Below are 23529 nucleotides of genomic sequence, written 5' to 3'. Positions count from 1 at the left end.
TTTCTTTCTCTCAGTAACAAACATTAACAAGAAAAGGGAGACAGATCTGGGACTTGCCAACAACGGGCATCACCCCATCCCTGTCAATAAATCTCAGAGCTGAGAGAGAGCTCTCTATTTCCCCAGTTTCAGTAGCACAAGGAAAGGATTAATAAATACTGATATGTTGGGGATTTAGCTCAGTGGTAGAGCGCTTGCCTAGGAAGCACAAGGCCCTGGGTTCGGTCCCCAGCTCCGAAAAAAAGAACCAAAAATAAATAAATAAATAAATAAATACATACATACATACATACATACATACATACATACATACATACTGATATATGATATGCCCAAATGTGCCAACATTCTAGGTAACTTCAGAATCTACAAAGTCTTGATAACTCAGAGTGCTGACCCCTGCTGTCCAAGACCATCAGCCATGACATTCTGCTTACAACTCTGACCTTACTTTCCCAGCTCTGTGTCCTTTGAGACATTCATTTCAAGAACAGGGGAAAAACCTTGCTAAGGTAGTTTCCCATCTTATATTTCAAGGCCACTTCATAAAGAAGGAATATTCCTCCTTTGATTGCATGCATGATTAAACTATTCATGAGTCAACCCTTTGCTTTAGAAGTCATGGCACTAGGAGAGCTTGTCTCTATAAGCGACGGACTACTGAACTAGACCGCTCTGTGCGCAGAAATAAAAATGTACTGGGGGAATCAAACGGCCAAGACAATCTATGAGAACTGGGGGTACAGGGAGAAAAAGCACAATAGTATGAAGCAAGCAGATTGAATGTGACAGTTAGCAGGGTGGGGGTCTGAACTGATACAGAATGTCCGGATTGATCCAGAACTCAGGACCCTTGGCAAACGTAGCTGACCTTTGTGGGGAAGGTTAAGGGAGGTTTCTGGAGGATTAGGGAAGTTCCTGGTGAACAGAAAGATCTGCTTTCCTAGTAAACAGAAACCTTTAGGCTTATTTAACCAATAACAGTCCTTCTGTTTACCTGGCCAGAGTCCCTTTAGGACAGTGTCAGCAGCACTGCCATTTAGGGGAAGGGCAGCTTAGGACCTGAGAGTCTAACTTCTGTAGCAAAGAAGATTTTTTTTTCCTGCTTGCTAGGTGTGGGCCGCCTGTCAGCAAAGTGAGCTGGGGGGAGGGGGATGGCGAGGGGAGGGTGTCTGGCTCACAGAGGCTGCCTTAGCTGTCACTTGCACCAAAGCATCATTAGAATGACATTTGTCAGCCTCATATTGAAGAGTTTTCACATGTTTGATCTTTATAACTCTATAATTAGCTATTATTATGTCCCCAATTCATATCTGGAGTGACCATGATGGAAAAAAAGGTTAAGTAACTTCTCCAAGACCACACAACTATGAACTATGAGGAGTAGAGCCAAGATCCAAATCAGTCCAGTTTCAGCATCTGTACTTATAAACACTACACAAAGCTTCCTGCCCTATACCACATCCAGCAGCAGGTTTCAAGACAATATACCTGGATCTGGGTTCTTAAGAAAAAAGAAAAATCAAAGGGATAATTGTAGTATGAAAAACATGATATAATTTTAAGTGGAGAGAGAAACAGACAGATAGATGATAAATAGTTTATAAAAAACATAAATTACACTTCCGGTGTAAAGGACCATTATTGTTTTAAGCCCTTATAAAATCATGCTCAGATCATATTTTGTCCAATTTTACTAGTTATACATAGATTCTAAAAAGTATGCATATTACTATGATTTGGGATGGTATGCTCAATGTTGTTTTTCTTTATTTTTGTTAAAAGAACTTAACTTTTTTGAAGGTTTTTGATTTGAAGATCAGAATTAACTACTTTTTTAGGAGAGAGGAAAGAACATCAACGTTTTTCAAAAGATCAGTTTCAAGATCTAGTAAAAGAAATGAGGAAGCCACTCAGTTTGTTACCTAGCATGTCTAAGACCCTGGGTTCAGTCCCAAGAAACATACATACATGTACACACACTACACACACACACACACACACACACACACACACACACACACACACACACACCTTGGAAGCACCTTGACTCTCATCTTCACATTTTGCTTGATAAACAACAGAACCTCTTCAAAGTTGATTGCTTTATTAGTTTTCTGTTGACACTATGCAAAAATAATCACCAAGTCCATCTCTTGAAACAACATACATGTATTCTTTATAGTTATACGGAGTTAAAGAAATTGCACATTCAGTTAAAGAAGAGAGGGAATAAGTAGAAGAAACCTATTGTATAATGTGATAATATTATATTATATATCAATAAACAAGGATTCTTATAAATCTAAGTACATAATAAGTGTTTTTACCATGTAAAGTAAGTGTGGGAATTAAGCCTGCTAGCCCAATTTAGCCATTCCACACGTACATGCATTTTGAAAGCCATATTGCACATGATAAATACATACAATTTCTATGTCCCAATGGGACATGTTAAAAAGAAGCCTGACACATGTGTGGACAGGGTAGTCCTCCTTCCTAGGAGCTCTAGAGCAGTGATTCTCAATCTGTAGCCACAACTCTCATGGGGGGGGGGTAATATCTGCATATCAGATATTACATTATGACTCATAACATAGCAAAATTACAGTTGTAAGGTAGCAATGAAATAATTTTATGGTTGGGTCACCACAAAATGAGGAAGTGTATTAATGGATTAGGAAGGTTGAGAGCCACTGGTCTAAAGAAAAGGACAGTCCTTTGTTTTTGTCATTTCAAAATTTTTTCTAGCAGTCATCCACATACTTGAGCTTCTGGTCCTTTCTTTCTGGTAGTTTTTTTCTTGTAAACCCAACATTTGAGAGGCTGTGGCAGAAGTTGGAGACTAGCCTGAGCTACAAAGTGAGTTCCAGGTCAGCCGGTCTCAAAAATAACTTACAGTGGCATATACCTGGCTCTTCCTGTGTTGTCACGCCCTGGTCACAGCCAGGAAAGGTTCTCTGTGTTTCAAGGACTTACATGAAGAGTAGGTAGGCCCTCTGGAAACACCAGGCTGACCTCATTTGAAAGTCTTGGCTTTAATAGCATTCGCCTTGTCCCGTTTGCCATACAACATATTCACAGGTTCTCAAGATTAGAATGTTATATCTTTGCAAGAGTTATTATCCTTCCTACCATAATTGTGAACAGTAGGAATACAAACTTTAATTTGGTACATTAAAAAGGGTTGCTGACATGTAAGCTTGAGCGTGGTCTCACTACAGTGTCCTGAAAAGCCTCTGAGTCTGAATAGCTGTTATGACAGAGGGAGATAAACGTCTAGCTAACATGATGCCTAACAGGAAAAACGACAGCTATGCAATGATTTCCAATGTCAGGGAGGCCAAAACCAAATAAGAGACCTGATAGTGACCCAGACTACCAAGTCCTGCAGCAGAGTCCTTCTTTATATTCTGCGTGTGTGTGTGTGTGTGTGTGTGTGTGTGTGTGTTCGTCACTTGTGAGTACAGGAACAGCTGCACCATGACGCACATGTGCACATCAGAGGACAGCTCTGTATGTTACTTCTCTCACTCTATCTTTCTGTGGTTCTAGGATTAGGATCCAGGTCATCGGGTCCTGATGCTGGCCCTCAGTCTTTTTTGTTTAAGTAGCAGCCAGACATTAGAAATCATTAGAAATTAGAGATCAGGCAAAAAGATCTTTACTCCAAAGTTTTAAAAGAAACACTAGTATTCTTAAATACAAATTAGATAAATGAAGGGCGTGGTCTATCCTGTGCTTCTTTGGGAGGCAGCAGGGATATGAGATGGTGCTGAAGAAAGGTTATCAGTATTCAGAAGAGGGAGATAACCATGAGTGCTTGCTGCTGGCAACTGGAGGGACCCACAAGCCACAGGGACAGAGAGTGCCTGACGGGGTAGCCCAGTCTCAGTGCTTGCATAATTCCCCAAACTGTACATGTTTCCAAAACCCCAAAGGATGTTCCAACACCATGCCTAGTGTCTAGCTGCAGAGCTCGGGGAAAGCCACATTACTAAGTCTCATTATAGCCTATTGTATCATTTCCGTACAATTGCATCTTATGACACAAGTGCCAGGAATTTTAAGCCACCAAGACTCTGGGAGCTAACAGGGATTTGCTTTGCTTTACGGATAGCCCCTAAAACAGAACTAACAGTAACCATTCAGAGGCCTGCTTTTTGGGAGAGGTGATTTTTGCTTAAAAAGAAAAAAAATCTGTGTGTCCTCAAAGCATAGGTATGACTCACCACATGGCTGTCTTCCTATTTAGAGGTCGCAGCAAGGAGTCAGAGAACCAAACAAGGCTGAATCTCACAGAACTCACTGATGGGATAAGGGAGGGATTGGACCCACCTGCAGAGCAACCAGAATTCAAGACCAGACTCTGAGGAAAACAGAGGATACTTGAAAATCAGGGCAGCCAAGGAGTAGATGGAAGTGGGAAAGACTGGAGAAAACAAAGAAGCCAGACTTCAGATTGTAGGACCAAAAAAAAGATCTCTTGACTGAGCGAAGCACTGAAGGGAAAAATCCCCAATCTACATACATGCAAATGTGTAGCTTTAAGCACAAATAAGAAGACAGGACTAAGAGAAAGAACCTACCTCATGAGGCCTACACGACCTCCTACTTGTTCATTCAACAGTCAAAGAGAAAACCACGGGGGGCGGGAGGGGGTGCAGCTGGGTGGCAGAATAAATCCATAGCACGTACAAGCACCCCCCCAAATTTTATTATGCATCAGATTGTTTCAGTAAAATAGAGTGGTGAATATATGTAGCAGATATAGTTTCTGTCCTTTCAGGAGTTATATTCTACTGTGGAACAGAGAGAGGTAGATAAAAACAACCTTTTCATCTGCAACTTTCTAAAACTGTGCGGGCTTTAGATTGCTGTAATATTTCTCCCACTTCAAGCTCTAAAAGGCAAGAGAAAAAAATCTGAAAGGCTTAGCAGTAGTTATCTTAGATGATACTAATTTTTTTCTTTTTATCATTGCCTTCTGGTATTTTTCTATAATGAACTTGCATTATATATGAAATGGATTTTGCTTAAGAAAAACAGCAGAGAGGTTTTTTTTTTTTTTTATTCCTTTCAAAAGTCATGGTTTCTTGCAAAGTAAAGGTATGCCATTCGCCCATTAGTAATGAAAGCTCTAAGAGAGTGTTGCCTCTCCCCTCCAGGGTCTGGTGTATTATGTTAGTTACCTTTCCCCAATGAGGCTTAAGGGAAAATGCTCTGAAAATCCTTTTCTCTTTCCCTCCATGGGTATCAGCCTCTCCCTTATTCCCTGCACACCCTTGAAGGAAGCTATTGCAACCTATGAAGACTCAGTATGATCTCTCCGTGTCTGTCTGTCTCTCTCTCACCCTTTCCCTCAAACACACATACACAGAGAGATGCACAGACACACAAGGAGAGAGACACACTGTACATACAGACACAATGTACACACACACACACACACACACACACACACACACAGGAGAGAGAGAGAGCTCCAGTGTGAGCAATCAATCATGATCACTGACTTCTCTTCCTCAGCCCTCCCATTTCAGCGCCCCCAAACAGAGATGTCTTCTGTGTAGTTAGAGTCGTCCTATCCCTGCTGCACCCCACACTCTACCATCGCTGCCATTTTCCCAAAGATCTTGACTCGGCTCCTCCCTTGCACTGTGCTCATCAGCTTCTAACTTCACAGAAGTCTCCTTTCTCTAAAAGCTTAGTACCTATTACCCCACATTCTGAGATCCCATCACGGAAACAGAGACCTGCTGTGCTCAGTGCTGCCCCTATCGGTGATCAGAGGACCCAACACATATTGGCCACTCCAGTGTTGGCTGTGTAAGTGAATAAACAGTGAATGAAGCGGTCCCTTTGTCCTCTCCCTGTCAAGGTTTAGTCCCATGCACTAGCAAGCTATGGCCAAGCCAGCTCACAAAATTTAGCCAGTTGCTAAATCCCCACAGACTTTACAAGCCAGTTGTTAGTCCGTTTGTGGCTTAAAATGGGCCATGGTGAGTACACTTGTACCACAGAAATCTGCAAACGCTGCATGTCAGGACAGTTCCCCCTCAAAGAGCTGTTTCCCAGCATGCTCCGGTTCTTCCCTTCCAAATGTAACTCGGAAATTCGGCTAACATGACAATAAGCCTGCCCCAGAGCCTTCTTAAAAGCCTCTCAATAAAAGATGCTTGACGTTTTACAACAGATTACATAGAAGCTATGTAATCACTTACCTGTTGGGGTTCAGTCCTTGTCTGAGCTAATGTATGATCTAAAACATGTGGCTCTGGATGACAAAAAAGGTACAGACAATGAAAGTTCCTGCTGTCAGACCTAATGACCTGAGTCTGATTCCTAGGGTCCACTCAGTAGATGAAGAAGACAGACTTCCACACGGCTGTCCTTTGACCTCCATGCATGTATGCAGTGTGGTGTGCATACCACCACACACACAGTAAATCGTACTAGAATGTTTCAGATAAAACAAAAATCCACGCCTGAGCTTCTAGAGTTCCTGTGTCTGTCTTTCAGATCCCTACGTGAAGATTCACCTGATGCAGAACGGTAAGAGGCTGAAGAAGAAAAAGACGACGATTAAGAAGAACACACTCAACCCCTACTACAACGAGTCCTTCAGCTTTGAAGTTCCGTTCGAGCAAATCCAGGTATGGTCTGACATGAGTGTGTCCCTCTACCCAGTCGCAGGCCTTCAGATCCCATAAATGACCCTGTGAGTCACCAGGGCTCTGCCCATGCCCGTTCATGCGGTGCCTGAGCCCCACCAAGCAGGACATGACAGACACACAGCCGTGAGAAGGGCTGGCTCTTCAGCTGGTACAGCAAGCTGCCTTCTGCTGAGCAGAGGGAACGTAGAAAACAGAAAACCATCAGAACCACTTTGCTAGGTCATTAAGTTTGTCTATGGAATCCGAAACCTAAGGGAGAACAAACCTGCCTATTCATTCCCAGGCCACAATAAGAAATCCACTTCTGTAGGGAAAAAATAGCCAGTGTCCCTTCTCACGTTGGCCCGTGGTGGATATATAACCAGCTCATACATATCTTCACATGCTAGAAAATTACATGTACTTATGTACTTCACTACTCTAAGCTCACTACTGTGAGCACTTCAGACCTTCTGGCCAATCCTTGAAACATCAGTTTTCTACCATAATTTATTTTGCAATATCTGCTCAGTGAACTTTTTGAGTCCTCGGCCCTTATTCCTATGGAAACTAACACCTCCTGGCATTTTTTTTTTTAATTCCACCAAACAAGATATTGGGATGAAAAAAAAAATCTTGTAAACTTACTCCTTTGGGCTAGAATCCTATACCTATAAAAATACATTCAACCTTTGAAGTACAGAAAGGACAAATATATTGAAAGGGAGGCATATTAAAAACAAAATAAAAATTTCGATTTGGGGCAGCATTTTAAAGGAGAGAGAACATGAGCCCAACATGAAGAAGCTGATTGGGTTTGGGAGTAGCAAACACCCACTGGCTGCATCCGGCCTCCCTCCCCTCTCCTTCCCTCCCTCCCTTTCCCCCTCCCCCCCTCCCCCCTCCCTCTCTCCCTCCCCCACCCCCTCTCAATCCTACACCATTGTTTTCCCCTTCTTTGTATTTCTCTAAAGTAGTGATTCTCAACCTTCCTAATTCTGTGACCCTTCCTTAATACAGTTCCTCATGTTGTGCTGACCCCCAACTATAAAATTAATTTTGTTGCTACTTCATGACTGTAATTTTGCTACTGTCATATGAGTTGTAATGTAAATGTCTGACATACAGGACATCATGTATGACCCCTGGGAAAGGGTAGTTCAACCCTCTGCCCAGGGGGTCTCTACCCACTTGCTGAGAACCACTGCCTTAAAGACAATAGTGTTCTACCTGCTAAAACAGTTTATTTAGTTTTTCTTAGGCTAGGATTATAAGATTGTGCGTCTGTCTTCTGTCTTTTTCAACCCTTCTGAAACATTTTGTGAAGGAAGCAAAGTATGCTAATTTCTGAAAGCAGAAAATATCATCCTCACCACCATCAAAAAATGCAGAAATAAACTATGGAGGCCCCTACAAAAATAGTCCAAAGGGTGCCCCTAACCAGCTCTCCCCTCAGTAACATAATCAAGTTTGCCCTAAATATGAAAACATCTATTACGTTTGCACATCATGCTCCCAGGCTGGCCCCTGACAGTTATTGTATCATGGTGCATTTGCTTGGGACAAGATCTGAGAGTCAAAGCCACACATACCAACATTATCCTTGTTCTCAAACACTACCTAGTAAATAGGTGATTTATTTATTTTATTTATTTGTGGTACTGGGGGATGACCCAACTACCACTGAGCCATATTCCCAGCCTAGAAAGGCAATTGTCTTAAGAGTGGCATCATAGCAAGGCTGCCCATAGAAAATGGTGCTACATTTTACACTACATTCTGAAGTCCATACACAGAAGTGACTGTGAGATGGCCGAGTGGATAAAGATACTTGCAGTCATCATCATAGTCTGGGATGGATTCCCAGGACCTACGTGGTAGGGAAAGAGAAGCAACTCCTGCAAGTTGTCCTCTGACCTCCACATGTGCAGTGTGGTCCATATCCCTGCACACATGCACACACAGAAAATGATAAACACATGTAATAAGGAAATTGCTCTACAGAAAAGAAGTATTTGTTTTTGCTGTTCCAAAGATGTATCTCAGTGGTGTCTCGAAACACACTGCTAGAGTAGTTTGGTCCTCAGAGTCAAAGTCTACAGAAGCATAACTCAGTGTATCCTCACCAGGGTCTGGCTGTCACAGTTCTGTTTTCCTTCCCTTTAATGCTGGCCACAAATCGATATAGCTACTGCATTTTAATCTTTTATCTTTATATCCAGTATCTAAATCAGAACCGTCACATATTCTGACTTACCAAATTCACTTCCTGGGCTGTGGGACTCTTTAGAGAGTATACCTTTTATACTATAATAATATTCTAATTAATAGTATGTAATAGCATAATAATACACTAATCAATGCTTATTAAGAAAATTACACTCAAGAAAAAGCATATTTTCTTTAGTCACTGCCCTTTTAAAAGATTTCAACTGTATTGTCATATTTCCTGGTCACAATTATACGATTAGGTCAGATTCTTTTACTTACACATAAAATGTTGGCTGTCACCTCTTGAAATGAGATCAGAATGCATGATGACTCCATAAGTTTTAATAAAGACAAAGAGAATGGCCTAGGTCCTCATGCCATAACACTCGTGAATAAGACACGTAAAGCCATGTCACAACCTCTCATAGGTACCTTGGCACGGTGGTTAACAGCATAGAAACCAACTCATTCATCCCTCATGTGACCTCAGACAGGTCAAAAAACTTCCGTGAGCTTCCAGCATCTATATCTGTACAGTGAAAATAATAGTAGGCTCGCTTGAGAAAAATAACTGAATTATTCCTTCTGTAAAGTTATTAGATAACATGAAGTAATAAAGATTAATGTGTATGTGTTAAAGATGACCACCAGGCATGATGGCACATTCCTGTGATCTCAACACTTGGGAGGTAGAAACAAGAGAATCAGGAGTTCAGGGTCATCAGTGACATAGTGACCTTGAAGCCAGTCCGAGGTCCATGAGACATTGCCCCACCACATCACAAGAAAGGTAACAAGATGGCGGTGACAATGAGTGTGTCAGTTACAGCGATGGTAATGGCGAGCTAGAACAATGAAAAAAGCAGGGTGAAGTCTTCATATCCAAGAGTTCTCAGCCTCCTCATCCTGGTGGTCAGGAATGGATCCTTAGTTCCTCAGATCCCAAGGAAGTTCTGTGTGTCCCAGGGCTTTTACCTGCAGGGTTGGCTGACACTTGTGCATTCGTGTGTCCTCTTTCAGAAAGTGCAAGTGGTGGTAACTGTTTTGGACTATGACAAGATTGGCAAGAACGACGCCATCGGCAAAGTCTTCGTTGGTTACAACAGCACTGGGGCGGAGCTGCGACACTGGTCAGACATGCTGGCCAACCCCCGGCGACCCATCGCACAGTGGCACACTCTGCAGGTAGAGGAGGAGGTTGATGCCATGCTGGCTGTCAAGAAGTAAAGGGAAAACGAAGCCTTTCTGCATCTGCCCACATAGTGCTCTTTAGCCAGTATCTGTAAATACCTCAGTAATATGGGTCCTTTTGGTTTCCAGCCATGCATTCCTGATACAATCCAGTGGTACTTCAAATCCTGTTTTAATTTGCACAAATTTAAGTGTAGAAAGCCCTTATGCCCTCCATCATACCACTGCCCTCCAAATCTACTCTTCTTTTAAGCAATATGATGTGTAGATAGAGCATGACTGAAATTATGTATTGTATCACACTGTTGTATATACCAGTATGCTAAAGATTTATTTCTAGTTTGTGTATTTGTATGTTGTAAGCGTTTCCTAACCTGTGTATATCTAGATGTTTTTAATAAGATGTTCTATTTTAAACTATGTAAATTGACTGAGATATAGGAGAGCTGATAATATATTATATGGTAAATATAGTATCGTCTGCATTCCAGCAAAAATATCAACTTGAAAGGCACTAGTACAGTTAAACCAACATCTTAAAGGACAACTTAAACCTGAGCTTTCTATTGAATCCTTTGAGTACCAAGATTCGCTCACACAACACCTTTGATGGGCGAACCCAATTTTGTAGAATTCTTTCACAGGCAAATAGCATGACCTGAGCAGCATCTGGGCTGACCTCAAGGAAGCAAAGCCACAAACCAGAATAGCATCTGTCTGTCTGTACCTGCAAAGCCAAAGCCATGGCTTCGCTCTTACAGTCAAGGAAGCAATGAACAGGAGCCAATGCGTTCCTACCACTGCATCTAGCATAGCTTCATGGTGGTGTTCTCTGTGTGTGCGTGTGCAAGCGTGAAAGTGTATGCACGTGTGTATGTGTGGTGCATGCCTTTGTTTGGGGTTAGGGTGGGGGAGGAGGAGCTGAGGGAAGTCAGCGTTTCTGAAATATTGCCTGCCTGTTTAAACAGAAAATTATAGCTCTCCATTGTCACATTTATATAAAACGTGCAACCTGGGAATTCTGATCCGGATTTCACCCCAATATTGATTCCAAAAGGTATGCGCGTGAGACTTTGTAACAAAATATTTTATTATACAAAACCAGATTAGAAGGAATGCAGAATATTTTTAACGCAGCAATCTGTGCTTATTCCACAAAGTGACTTTGTGGTAAACAGACAGTATTGTAACCCCACGAAAAGACGGAATATAACAGTTAGCCATAGTTCTGAATGCACTTCGACGAAGCCAAAACAGACAGCTAGTGATCTTTTTATATGCTCTTTTTACGTGAGTTTTAATTTGTCCTTTAAACAAAGGTGAAACAAAACCAAGAACAAGTTCTCGCAAACTGAAGCAACCTCTTATGTACACTAGATGCTTGACTTAGGAGGAGTTTTTAAATGTTCTCAATGTTATTCTGTAGTAAATGGCACTATTATGAAGCCACTAGTCATTCCATATGAGTCTTAAGGACTGCTCTGTGTAACACTGTGACTGCCCCGTGTGCTTAGACACGTAGTTTCCTCAGTGGATAGCACTCAACTTACTCCGTAGTGATATTGTAACAATACTGCCATTCCCTCTTACTGCACTGCCCAACATGTGTGTAGCACAAACAGTTCTCATTCCTAAGGACCAATTCAGAACTGAACAGCTATGCATAGGACAGAAAGATACATAGACCGGGTGTGGGAGAACACACAGCATTTTGTCAACACTGTGCACTAGTCACATTTGTCCTGCTGCCGGTAGACAGCCACTTCAGGAAGTGAGCCTGCTACCTAACACCGCTTCTAGACTCTTCTCCCACTTGCTATTGTGGCCCGTTTTCACCTCCAGGTCACAGAGAATGGCAACATCCTGAAGGGAGAGACCATCTTCACATCTACCAAAATAAAATGGAGGAATGCTAAGCATGGCCTCGTGCTTGATCTTTAGGAATTAGCTCCGTGTTTTGGACAAAACTCAAGAGAATCCCCAATAGGGCTGGTGGTAGACTTTAAGCACGGGGTCGGCTGCTCCTCCTGCACACACAACACAAAAGCTAACCCCTGGTTGTGATTCTTCCCTCATGAGAGAAGAGGCAAACCCTTTGCCCTTCACTCCCATCACAGCAAACTTTCAGACCTAGAACAGACACACAGGACAAGGAGCAAATCCTTCCCTATGGATGAACAGCACGTTTCCAACATTAAAACCACAGATGATAGGAAACACATACTCATAGGTGAGATTAAACAGCAGTTTAAACAGGAGACTCAAATGAGGGGCTTTCCTATCTAAGGGATCAAGTCCTACCAAAGAGAAGGAACACCTTAAATACCAGACACTGACATTTAATTTCATCATCTCCCGACTTGAGTTGTACACAATGGAACATTTCCGAGGACGCAGCTCCGAGCTGCCGAACTGACATTACTTCCTGCATTACAATGATACTAGCACATTCTCTTGCAACACTGCCAACATGGGATTGTCACCATAGAGTTAGTTGGTACTATATCATTCTCTTGTGAGCCGGTGACTGGACCTGCTTTCTGACCAAGATCCATCCTCTGATAAGCCACATGTACCTTTCTGACAATGCAGTGTGAAGTCTTAGAAGCTGATGCCCTAGAAAGATCCTAGTTGCCTTTGTGTATACTTACTGCCTGCTTGAGTGTTTCTATGTGTGGATTTTCTCTGTGTCTCGTAGAAATGTTGGGGTGTTTTCTTCTGCCATAAGGCTTGTGACCCGCGAGCCAATTCCCTTAGCTGTACTTTCCCTTCATTTTTTGATAAGTGGTTTAAATTCTGTTTCACTTTGTGTAGTGAACCCCATGGTAGTTTTCTGATTGTTGTTAAAAAAAATGACTTAACATATTACATGGACACTCAATAAAAATGTTTTATTTCCTGTTGATCGTTGCTGTCTTTCAACTCTTTTTTTGTCACCGGACTCCTGTGTTCGTAGAGGACACGTTGACTTTGTGGATGGCCAGAAACCTAGGGAACTAAAAGAAAGCTTGTGCTAAATGCCAGCCTCAAAGTCAAGCCTGGGACAACAGAACAGCCACAGGGGAACAGTGCCCGGAGAGCATCTGTCCAATAGCCCTCCTCACCTGTGCTTCTCTGTGCCTGTCCTAACCCCCTGAGCATAGTTTAGAACTTCTCAGTTTGCCTAAAATGTGTGCTTGAGGGATTTCACTTCAATGCTGAGCTAACCCATACTTCCCCAGAATGAAACTCAAATCAAATTGTTTTAAGTCTATCTTTAGGGTAGACTGGATAGTAAAGCCCATGAGTGCTAAAAGGACTAGAAGCAATTGAATGGCTTTCCTGCCTTCCTTCAGCATCAGCATGGTATTCATGTGTACCATTCTTTACCGGATGCTCTCAGACTGATAGATACTGCACTATGATACCTATACTCAAAGGTAAGCCCCTTGGAGGCTGTCTGGCTACCTCAGCATATACAGTGCTCATCGTGAAAGCATGGGGACCTGAGGCCAACAAGATAGACCAATGGCAAAGGCAGTTGCCATAAAGTCTGACAACCTGAGTTTGATCCCTAGATCCCATGTAAAGAAAAAAGCCAGCACGATGTAGTTATTCTCTGACTTAACACAAGTGCAGTGGCGCACACACACATACACACATACACATATATACACACATACACACACACAAAGATACATGCATACATACACACAAATGTACACACACATATACACCATATACATATATACACAATGTATATATTGGTTTTTCTCTATGTAATCCTAGCTATCCTGGAACTTGCTCTATAGACCATGTTGGCTTTGAACTCACAGAGATCCTCCTGCCTCTGCCTCCTGAGTGCTGGGATTAAAGGCATATCAGAACCCATGGAAAAACCCAGCTTTAATGGCAGGGTTTTATAATCCTATAGAGCAGGGGAGACAAAGGCAGACAGCTCCCTGGAACTATCTGGCCAGCAGAGCTAGTCTAATTGTCTAGCCCAAGGCCAGTAAGAATCTGTCTCCAAAACCAAGGTGGGTGGACAGACCTGAGGAATGTTCCTCAAGACTTACCTCTGGCCTTATCACAAATACACAAAAGTAAGCACTTTTGACCCAAGAACTTTCACTTGACCAATGACAGTATATAACTGTGGTCTGTTTATCTTGGTCCCTTTTCGGCACAGAGGGACTATCGTGTAGCTTCTCAGGTGTTGGCTGCTAAGAGTGTGCTTTCTCTCTGCTACTGACAGCCACCCCACCTAAGAGGGAGTAGCCCACACAGCTGATTCAGGAACTCTTAGCTCAGATCCACAACCCAGAGCAATCATTCAGCAATGTGTCCACATTCCACCGCTGATTCAGGAACTCTTAACACCACAGCCTGGAGCGAAGGTTCAGGGTTATGTCCACCGCCTTCTGCGGTTGATTGAGGAAGTCCCCAGCCCATAGTGATGGTGGAGAAAACTTTTGCAACTGTTCTGTAGTTCAATGGCTTCCTCTACCAAATTGTCTTTACCCATTTGCAGGTGTGGTTCCTACGAGCTCCTCCTCAGTAAAAAACCCTTTTTCTGTAAGCTCCAGCCAGCAGATTCATACAACATGGTCTTTGATAGGGGAGATCGCAGGAAGTTTCCTAGAGAAACTAAGACAACAAAGAAATCATGAAGGATCTGGCAGGAGTCACCCAAACCAGGGTGTGGGCTTCTGCCAAACTGACGTGTTTGACAAATTCCTCCGTGATAAAACTCTCTGATAGCCAGCTACATCATACTTCCTGTAACCAGCCCCATTAGTCACTCCAAATGAGGATAGAGACCACGCCTGTACAGCTTAAACAGCCTAGGGAAAGACTGTAATCACTGAGCAGTGAGGCAGCATTAGCAAAAGCTTCTAAGTTTAAATTGGGGAAAGAAACTCAAGGAAGGCCAGGTTAGAAACAAGATGCCATCAACATGGTAAGTTCAGCTGCCAGCTTATCACTAAAGAGGAGGGTGTTTCATGAAAGACTCTCAAAATTAGGTCCAAAACTATTGGATGAATATTTCTTAGTGAATTACCAACCGCGACCATGCTTTTCTCAATCTCTGCTTTCCAAAAAGTTCCGGGGTCTAAAGCAGACACAGGATGCTTCGTAGAAGTATTCGCCAGCAAATGCTCTGGATATTTCAAGAGTACATTTAATATAGGCAACCCACCATATGGGAAGAGCTGAGAAAACAGACAGACGGGCAACCCCAGAGATTACAAGGTGCCATCTTTAAAGGTAAAAAGGAAGAAGATTTAGTGTTGATGGCACCCAGGCCTGTCGAGGGTCTAGAACCTTGGGGAAGGTGGTCTGTGCACTCCTTGACACTACCACAAAGGCTGGTTCAGAATAGGGCAGATAACAAAAAAAAAAAAAAATGGCTCCATGGGAGTCTCTGGGAAGGCTGGATGGCCCTTATCAATGACTGCTTTAGAAGCTGGGAAAGAATTCTGCCTCCTCCCCTACTTCTACCTCAACCATTGGCAGAAACTCATCCCCAATTGGCAAGGGATTCTGGGAAAAATCAACCTTCAAAAGTTAAGACCCAAGTGTACTGCAGAGCACAGGAAGGAATGAATGAGAGCAGAAGCCTTGGGTGAGCTGCGAACACGTATCCCTTCTTAAGATGCTTCAGGTGTTCTCTCACAATACTCCAAGATGGATACACAGAGTAATTACCACCTCAATCCGTCATACAGATCCCTTATTCCTCCAGATTCCAATCACGACTGCAGGCCGGATCTCCCTGAAGCACATCTCTGGCACCTATGCCCAGATGTTTTGATTTTTAACAACTCCACACAAACTCTTAATATTAAACAGTCAGCCGTTAACTGTTAACAGTTAACTGAGCTTTAAAAAAAAAAATCAGGAAAATAATAAGAAATACCATGGTACTACATGTACTAAGGACATTTCCAAGCATACCAGGTAATAATTATTTGGAACCAGCCATAATACAGAACTAATAGTAAAAAGCAATACCTGCTGTTGTGTGAACCTGCTGATGCGTTACATAACCTGGGCATGGCCACACATTACCTGCTTCATTTCTCTTTACCTCCTCACCCCACACCACTAATGTGGGTTCATCCCTCCAGTTCCCACATTCACCTTAAAGAGAGTAGCCTTTTGCCAGCCAAGTGTTTCTCCTGTGCAAAATTCTGCCAAGTCTCCTGCAAGGACTAAAAGCATTCTCCAGAGAATAAATGGAGACTTGCTTCCTTGTCCACTGTCCTCCCTGCCTCTGTCATCTCCTCACTTCCTGTGACTGGGGAGAGTACAGCGCAGTCTAGATACTTGGTAAAATGGTTTGAATGGCAAAAAATGGGGGGAAAATGCAGTTAAAGCTGGCTTAAGGAAATCAGAGTGAAAATGAGAGAGGAAGGAAGAGAGGGAGGGAGGTGGACGAAAAGGAGGGAGGGAGAGAAAGAGAGAGACTGACTCTTGGCTCACTTAACTAGGAAAGTGAGCGTAGAACCATCATGAACAGCTGGATTATAACTCGGGCTCCCACCCCCTTCTTTTCTTCCCTTCCCCCAAAACCCTGGCAGGGGGGCACTTCTTTCATGGTACCATCAAATTCCCATACCTCGTTTGCATATCTGGAACACGTGGCCTGAGAATAAACACCATGGCCAAGGGACACATGTTTTGTTTTGCCAAAATCTAGGTCATAGCTCTAGACCCACAGAGGCTTGGGGGTGGGGTAATGCTAGCTCCTGAGCAGGAAAAAGAAAAATTGATATTAGCAAGAAAGGGAAGGAATGGTTAGGCAAACAAAGCGATAGATTTTCTCCAATCCTGGTATAGAGTTCAGAAGATACTATCTATCTATCTATCTATCTATCTATCCATCCATCTATCTATCCATCTATTTTGAGACCGGGTCTCATTATTCAGCTCTGGCTGTCCTGAAAAATATCACTATGTAGGCCAGGCTGGTCACAAACTCACAGAGACCTGCCTGCCTCTGCTGGGTGTGATGGTACGCACCCATAACCTAGTTTCTAGGGAGACAAAGGAAAGAGAATTGATACAGATTCAAAGCAAGCCTTGCCTACATATCATGTTCCTGGACAGCTAACACCAAAATAGTAAGACTGTCTCCAAAAAGACAAATGTAAAGAACTATAAAAAGTCAGTGATATACTTATTTTTAAAACAAAATCTGAAGTGTTCAACTTACCAAGTGAAGACTTAGGAGCCAGATGCTATGGTGAAAACCTGCTAGCTCAGAGAGGCAGAGAAAGCATCCAGCTGACCTTCCTTCACCACTGACATCCCTGAAGGAAAAGGTCCCTTCGATTTCTCCACACTGTTTTAAATACCCTTCAACTCAAAGACCATCCTTTCTCTTTCCTGGGTTGTCTTATGTACACTCACTGCCAATTGGTTGCGTGTTCTGCCTCCTGACCTACGGCTGACTTTATTTAATCCTGTTTACAGAAAGCTCTTGGGTTAGAGGTGTGTGCTAGGGCTGGACCACACCACAGCAAGGTTTTTCCAGTCTATGATCACAACGTGATCCTGCGACATGTTTCGTTCTTATTCATTACAGATCAATATTTGAATTCTCTCTGATTTGTGTTTTATCATTTGCTTGAGACAAGGAACTGGGTATGTAGCTGATGATGACCACAGACTCATGCCTCCAAATCCAAACTGTGGGCTTACAGGCATAAGCCACAGGCCATTTAACATTCAAGTTCTTTAACAAGACTGGAGGCTGTTCCTAGTGTATAAAGTGAGAACAAGACCACTCAAAGGTGTGGTTGACAGGAAGATTTTTATTGTAGATATGAGGAGAGTACAACCACAGGCATCTGGAAGAGTCCAGAGCAGAAAATGATAAGATAATAGTAGACTAAACTTGGCTAGCAGACTTGGCTTGGCCACGACTGGGGGGCGAGGGCACTCAAAGAGAGCACCAAAAGGGCACATAGTATAATTTCAGGTTTATATAGGAATGAGAAGCTGAGGGGCAGGGAAGCCCATAATCTAGGGAAGTTTAGGGTAGGGAGTACAGAGAGAAGAGCTGCAGCTAAGTCAATTGCATGCTGTAATAGCCTAGAGGCCAGCACACACTTCAGTATGCTAATAGTCACCACTTGAACCTCACACCTAATTGTTAATTCTCTTACAAGCCCCTCTCCCTTCCTCTCCATCTCTTTTCCCCCTCCCCAGCCCTCTCTCCCTCCCTCCCTTCCCCCTACCCTCTTTCTCTCCCCCTTCTTCCTCTCCCTCTTTCTCATTCTCCCATCCCCCTCCCCTCCTTCTCTACCTCCCTCTCCCCTCCTTCTTCCCCTCCCCCTTCCCTCCTCCCCCTCCCCCCTCCTCTCTCTCCCCACTCTCCCCACTCTCCTCACTCTTCCCCCTCTCCCCATACCCCATTCATTTCCTTCCTACTTCACAGGTCTCTGAGAATGCCATGTGCTACCTCTTGTCCACCCTTTCACTGCCACCTCCTTGCCACCTGAGGTTTCTTGATCAAAATCCCACAGGTCAGTGAGTGGGACAGGAAGGGATCAGTACAATTGCTGGTGGCTCTCCAGCAACCCTAGGGAAGACAGAAAGAGTTATTTATAAACATACTGTAGTGTCACTCTGTAAGACTTCAACCTCCAGCCTCTGGATCCATTCAGTAATGCTGTGCCCTATTCACAAAGGCCTCTGTCCCTTAGGCAAACAGCCATATTCTCCAGAGTGACAGTGCCTGGAAAGTGGCCCATTGTCCTCGGCTGAGTTACAGAACAGTTTACTTTGGAGAGAGCATACTTTGGTGGATCATGCGTCACCAGCAAGGGTTCAGCAAGAAAGTACGTTTTACAAAATGGACTGGAAGATCACCCCAGTTTCCTGTCTCTCTCAGGCACAGTTGCTTCCTTTTCTTTCATCTCCTGGAAAATATTTGCTCCTGGGCTTTTCCCATACAGAAACGGAACTCGGGCTCTTCAAGTGAGGCGGAGAGTTACGGGTGGAGTGACTCATTAACCTTTATTCTGCCTCTGTTCCCAGAGATCACAGATGATAAACAGCGGCTGGGCAGGGAATTGGGGCAAGGAGGAGGTCATTAGGGCCTCTCTTCCCTTCCATCTGCATGAACACTTGAACTGTGGACTCAGCCAGACCTGCATCTATTTGTTGTGTTGTCTTTAGGTAACAATCTGCCATCTCTGTTCATTTACTCCCTGCTGGGGAATCTTGAAAATACGTGTGTCAGCCCTGATTATACATTAAGTGGCACAACACACACACACACACACACACACACACACACTCTCTCTCTCTCTCTCTCTCTCTCTCTCTCTCTCTCTCTCTCTCTCTCTCACCATTCATATATTGAAGTCTCAGTGCCTTAGAGAGTAACTATTCTTGGGGCCTTCACAGAGGTGAATAAGTTCAGGTGAGGCCCTGAGGGTGGGCCCTGATCGTTCCTGACTGGCATTTTTTTAAGAAGCGATAATCCTGAAATGCAAAAACATACCAAAGATACACACGCACAGAGGGTGACCCTGAGACCAGCAGCCAAAGAAACCATATGCAGGGACAGAGACTACAATGCTCTCCCCTGAAAGCATTGATCCTGAGCTTCAGGCCTCAGGTACTATATACGGCACACATTTCTGTCCTTTAAGTCCCTCATGGTGTGGGATTCTGTTCTGGCCAACTAAAACAGAGCCTGGGACAGATTTCACAACTCCTTATCCTCTGTTGAAACAGCCTCTGAGCCTGGCAGATCTCTGCTGCCCTTGAAAGCACAGGCTACTCTTTTTCCAAGTCTTCAGAGTCAGATAGCATCCTTTGTGTCCCCTCCTTCTCCCACTCTGGTTGGAGAGCACCTCCCTCCAGTCCTGTTTACCCTTCCAGCCTGTATCTGTCCCATGCAGGTTATCCCTGCTCCACAAAGAGTCCAGACTCTGGGAATGGGGGTGGGATATTTTTCAGACACACTAAGCAAGGTTCTTCACAGGAACAGAGCCAGCAAGTGTGGTGTGGTGTGGTGTGGTGTGGTGTGGTGTGGTGTGGTGTGGTGTGGTGTGGTGTGGTGTGGTGTGTGTGTCCACATATATACTTCCTGTAGGTACTGGTTCTCAACCTTCCTGGTGTTATGACCCTTAAATATAGTTCCTCATGTTGTGGCGACCCCACCCCAACCATAACTTTATTTTCATTGCTACTTCATAACTGTAATTTTGCTACTGAGTGGTGTCTCAGCTCCTAAGACCATTGGAAATATGGTTGAGAACTGATGCTCAAGTATAAAAGTAATAAAAGCTTGGAGTGTTCAGGATAGGAAGAGGCCAGTAGGCAGGCTAGAGACTTTACAAAGAGCTGCACGTTGAGATCCTCCCAGGTCAAGGAAGGTACACTTTGCTTAGAATGCCCTGATCTAAGTGTTAATCCCACCCTGAAATGACTTCATACACAAAGCAGTAGATATATATAAGGTAATAGGAGTTCTCTTTGCTGTAATACTTTAGTTAGCGTCAGGTGTCAACTTGCCACACCAGGGAAGACTGAACCTCAACCGAGAAAGTGCTTCCTTCAGATAACCTGTGGCCATGTCCCTAGAGCATTTAATTAATTGCTAATTGATTTCAGAGGGTCCATTTCCCTATGGGCAGTGCCATCCTGGTCAGGTGAACCTGGGCTTTATAAGAAAAATGGCTGACTGGAAGATCACTAGGAGTACATTGGCTACCCCTAAGCTTGTTGTGACAAAAGAAATTTGCTACCTAGAATGACATTTAAAAAGAAATTTCACTTACTAAAGGGATAGGACAGTAGTGGCAAGATCAAGGGGGTGTGTATGTATGTCTATCTGTGTGTGTGTGTGTGTGTGTGTGTGTGTGTATGATTAACATGTGTATATGCATATGTAACCAGACATAGATGTGTGTGTAAATGTATGTACTTGCATATATATGTGTAAGTATATGAATATGTATGTTGCTTTTGTGTGTAAATAATTGTGTGCATTTCTGTATGTGATTCTTCCATAAGCAATCCAAAAAAAAGAAAAATGACTGACAAGCCAGAGGAGCATGGTTCTCCATGGTTTCGACCTCTGTTCCTTGTAGTTCCTACCTGATGTCCCTTGGTGATGGATTGTGACCTAGGAGTGGTGGAATGAAATAGACCCTTTCCTCCCTGTTCCTTTGGTCATCATCATAGCAAAAAACAAACAAACAAACAAAAAAACAACCAACTAGGACAATTGCACATGAGGGGGAGGGGCTATAGTCAAGAGTATTATTTAATATTTCTCAAATCTGTACTCCATATTGTAGAATGGAGTCTGCACATGCGTGTTAGTCAATAGGGTAGCACCTATACATTGTCAATATTTGTTGTGAGTTAAGCCCTCTCCAAACCAGATGCTCTGGAGGAGTATGAGATGACATGGGCAGACAGTAACTAAACTTAGTGTCTCAGCACTTCACTAAGCACCTAGCTCAGAAATCCAGACTGGAGGAGATAATGAGAGTGGAATCCACACACTGGAGGAGATAATGAGAGTGGTACAGATATCACAAACATGGCTCACCACCTAGCGGAGGGGTAAGACTGAGCTCCAGAGTGACAGATTGCTTTTGTTCTACACACACAGAAACACACACAAATACACACAGACACACACACATGGACACATACACACAAATTCACACAGACACACACACATGGACACATACAAATTCACACAGACACACACAGAGACATACACAAACACACACACAGACATACACATACATGGACACACAAATATAAAAACACACAAATACACACAGACACACATACATGGACACACATATACAAATACACACACAAACACACACACAGACATACACATACATAGACACACAAAGACACACACACAAGCACACATAATACACACACTTATACACAGACATACACAACACACACAAACACACAAAGATATATACACAAACACACACAGAGACATACACGGACACATACAGACACACACACATACACACACTTACACACATAGAGACATACACATACACAGACATACACATACACACACAAGCACACACAACACACACACTTACACACAGACATATACAACACACACAAAGATATATACACAAACACACACAGAGACATACACATACACGGACACATATACACACAGACACAAGCATACACAACACACACACTTACACACAGACACATACAACACACAAGCACACACAACACACACACTTACACACAGACACATACAACACACACACACACACAAAGATATATACACAAACACATAGACACACACAAGCACTTCTCCCATATAATCTTCTGGCTGGAGAAGATGTGTCAGGCACTTTTGAGGGTGTTAACCCACTGCCTTCTTACTGCCGGGTCTCAGAATGAAGCACAATTTGAAAGATTCGATTCCCACCACTGCTCGTTGGCAATGACGGGCATTATGAATTCTAGCTCTCTGGTTGCAATACCACCAACACCGACATGTAAACAAGATGATGGATATAATAATTAGCTGAATTTAATCATCCGACATTGTTTGCACATATCAAGCCATCATACTGTATCCATGAGCGTATGCCATCATGAGATGTGAATTTAAAATAATAACGGGCTGGAGGTGTGCACAGCGGTGCCGGGCTTACGAGCCTGCATGAAGTTCTCCAGAACCACAAAAACAGTAATAATGTCAATGCAAAATGTAAATGTTATATTAATAGACTCACTCATAGTAGTAATTTGCCAAATATCTGGTCACTGTGGTTCAGATAGATGACAGATAAAACCAAGGCCTCACAGGTTTCTACTAACATGGCTTACCATGTCCTCAATGAACCAGGGAGAACTGCAAAGTCTGATGCAGCAGTCACTGCCCAGAGGGTGCTGATAGCCTCTGAAATGGGGCAAGACCAAGTGGAAAGATAAGGAAAAATACACTACAGAATGGTGTACTTAAGATGTAGACTCTGGCCGGGCAGTGGTAGCACACACCTTTAATCTCAGCCCTATCCTTCTGTGGATGTTGTAGGAAAACCAGAACCAGGGATTCATTGTGCTTCTAAATTATCACCTTCAGATGAAACTAGTATAAAATTATTCATGTCATGGGTGTTTTGTTGGTTTGTTGAGACAAGAGTTTCTCTGTGTAGCCCTGATTGTCCTGGAACTTGCTCTGTAGACCGGGCTGGCCTCAAATTCAGAGAGATCCACCTGCCTCTGCCAGCATTAAAGGAATGCATCACCACCGCCCCACTCCATTCAGGTAATCTTAAATGCATGTGACTCATATTCCAATGACTTTGGACAACATTAAGGTCGGTCATGAACATGCTGAATAAGATAAGTGACATTATTAATCTCACCTTCTGGAACATGTTTATGTGACTAATAAACACCTTGGATGACAGCTGCCTCTCGTGTCATTTTTACTTGCCTGTGATCCTTGGATGTGCCA

At 43.2% G+C, this 23529-nt stretch overlaps 1 protein-coding gene and 1 long non-coding RNA gene across 9 annotated transcripts in view; one reads left to right on the top strand and one right to left on the bottom strand.

The window, feature by feature from the left end:
* Syt1 (synaptotagmin 1) overlaps window positions 1-12961 on the top strand; it is a 544812-nt gene extending 531851 nt beyond the window's left edge. For 7 of the 8 annotated variants that reach the window (XM_008765353.4, XM_063263065.1, XM_017594679.3 and 4 more), the window contains 2 exons: window positions 6523-6656; window positions 9888-12961. In XM_008765353.4, coding sequence (XP_008763575.2) covers window positions 6523-6656; window positions 9888-10094 — 341 coding nt within the window. In that variant the 3' untranslated portion in view covers window positions 10095-12961. The remainder of the gene's footprint in view (window positions 1-6522; window positions 6657-9887) is intronic. The other variant, NM_001033680.2, reaches the window with a different exon arrangement.
* LOC120093799 (uncharacterized) lies at window positions 11087-18077 on the bottom strand. Its single transcript, XR_005487486.2, has 2 exons — window positions 17257-18077; window positions 11087-14684 (listed from the first exon to the last, which is right to left on the bottom strand). It is a non-coding gene; the product is annotated as an uncharacterized LOC120093799 (long non-coding RNA).
* Between the last annotated feature and the right edge of the window lie 5452 nt (window positions 18078-23529).

The sequence above is a fragment of the Rattus norvegicus genome, chromosome 7, assembly GCF_036323735.1.
Source record: "Rattus norvegicus strain BN/NHsdMcwi chromosome 7, GRCr8, whole genome shotgun sequence".
In the NCBI taxonomy this organism is placed as follows: Eukaryota; Metazoa; Chordata; class Mammalia; order Rodentia; family Muridae; genus Rattus; species Rattus norvegicus.
Note: the sequence above shows the minus strand (reverse complement) of the source record. Positions and strands in the feature narration are given on the sequence as shown.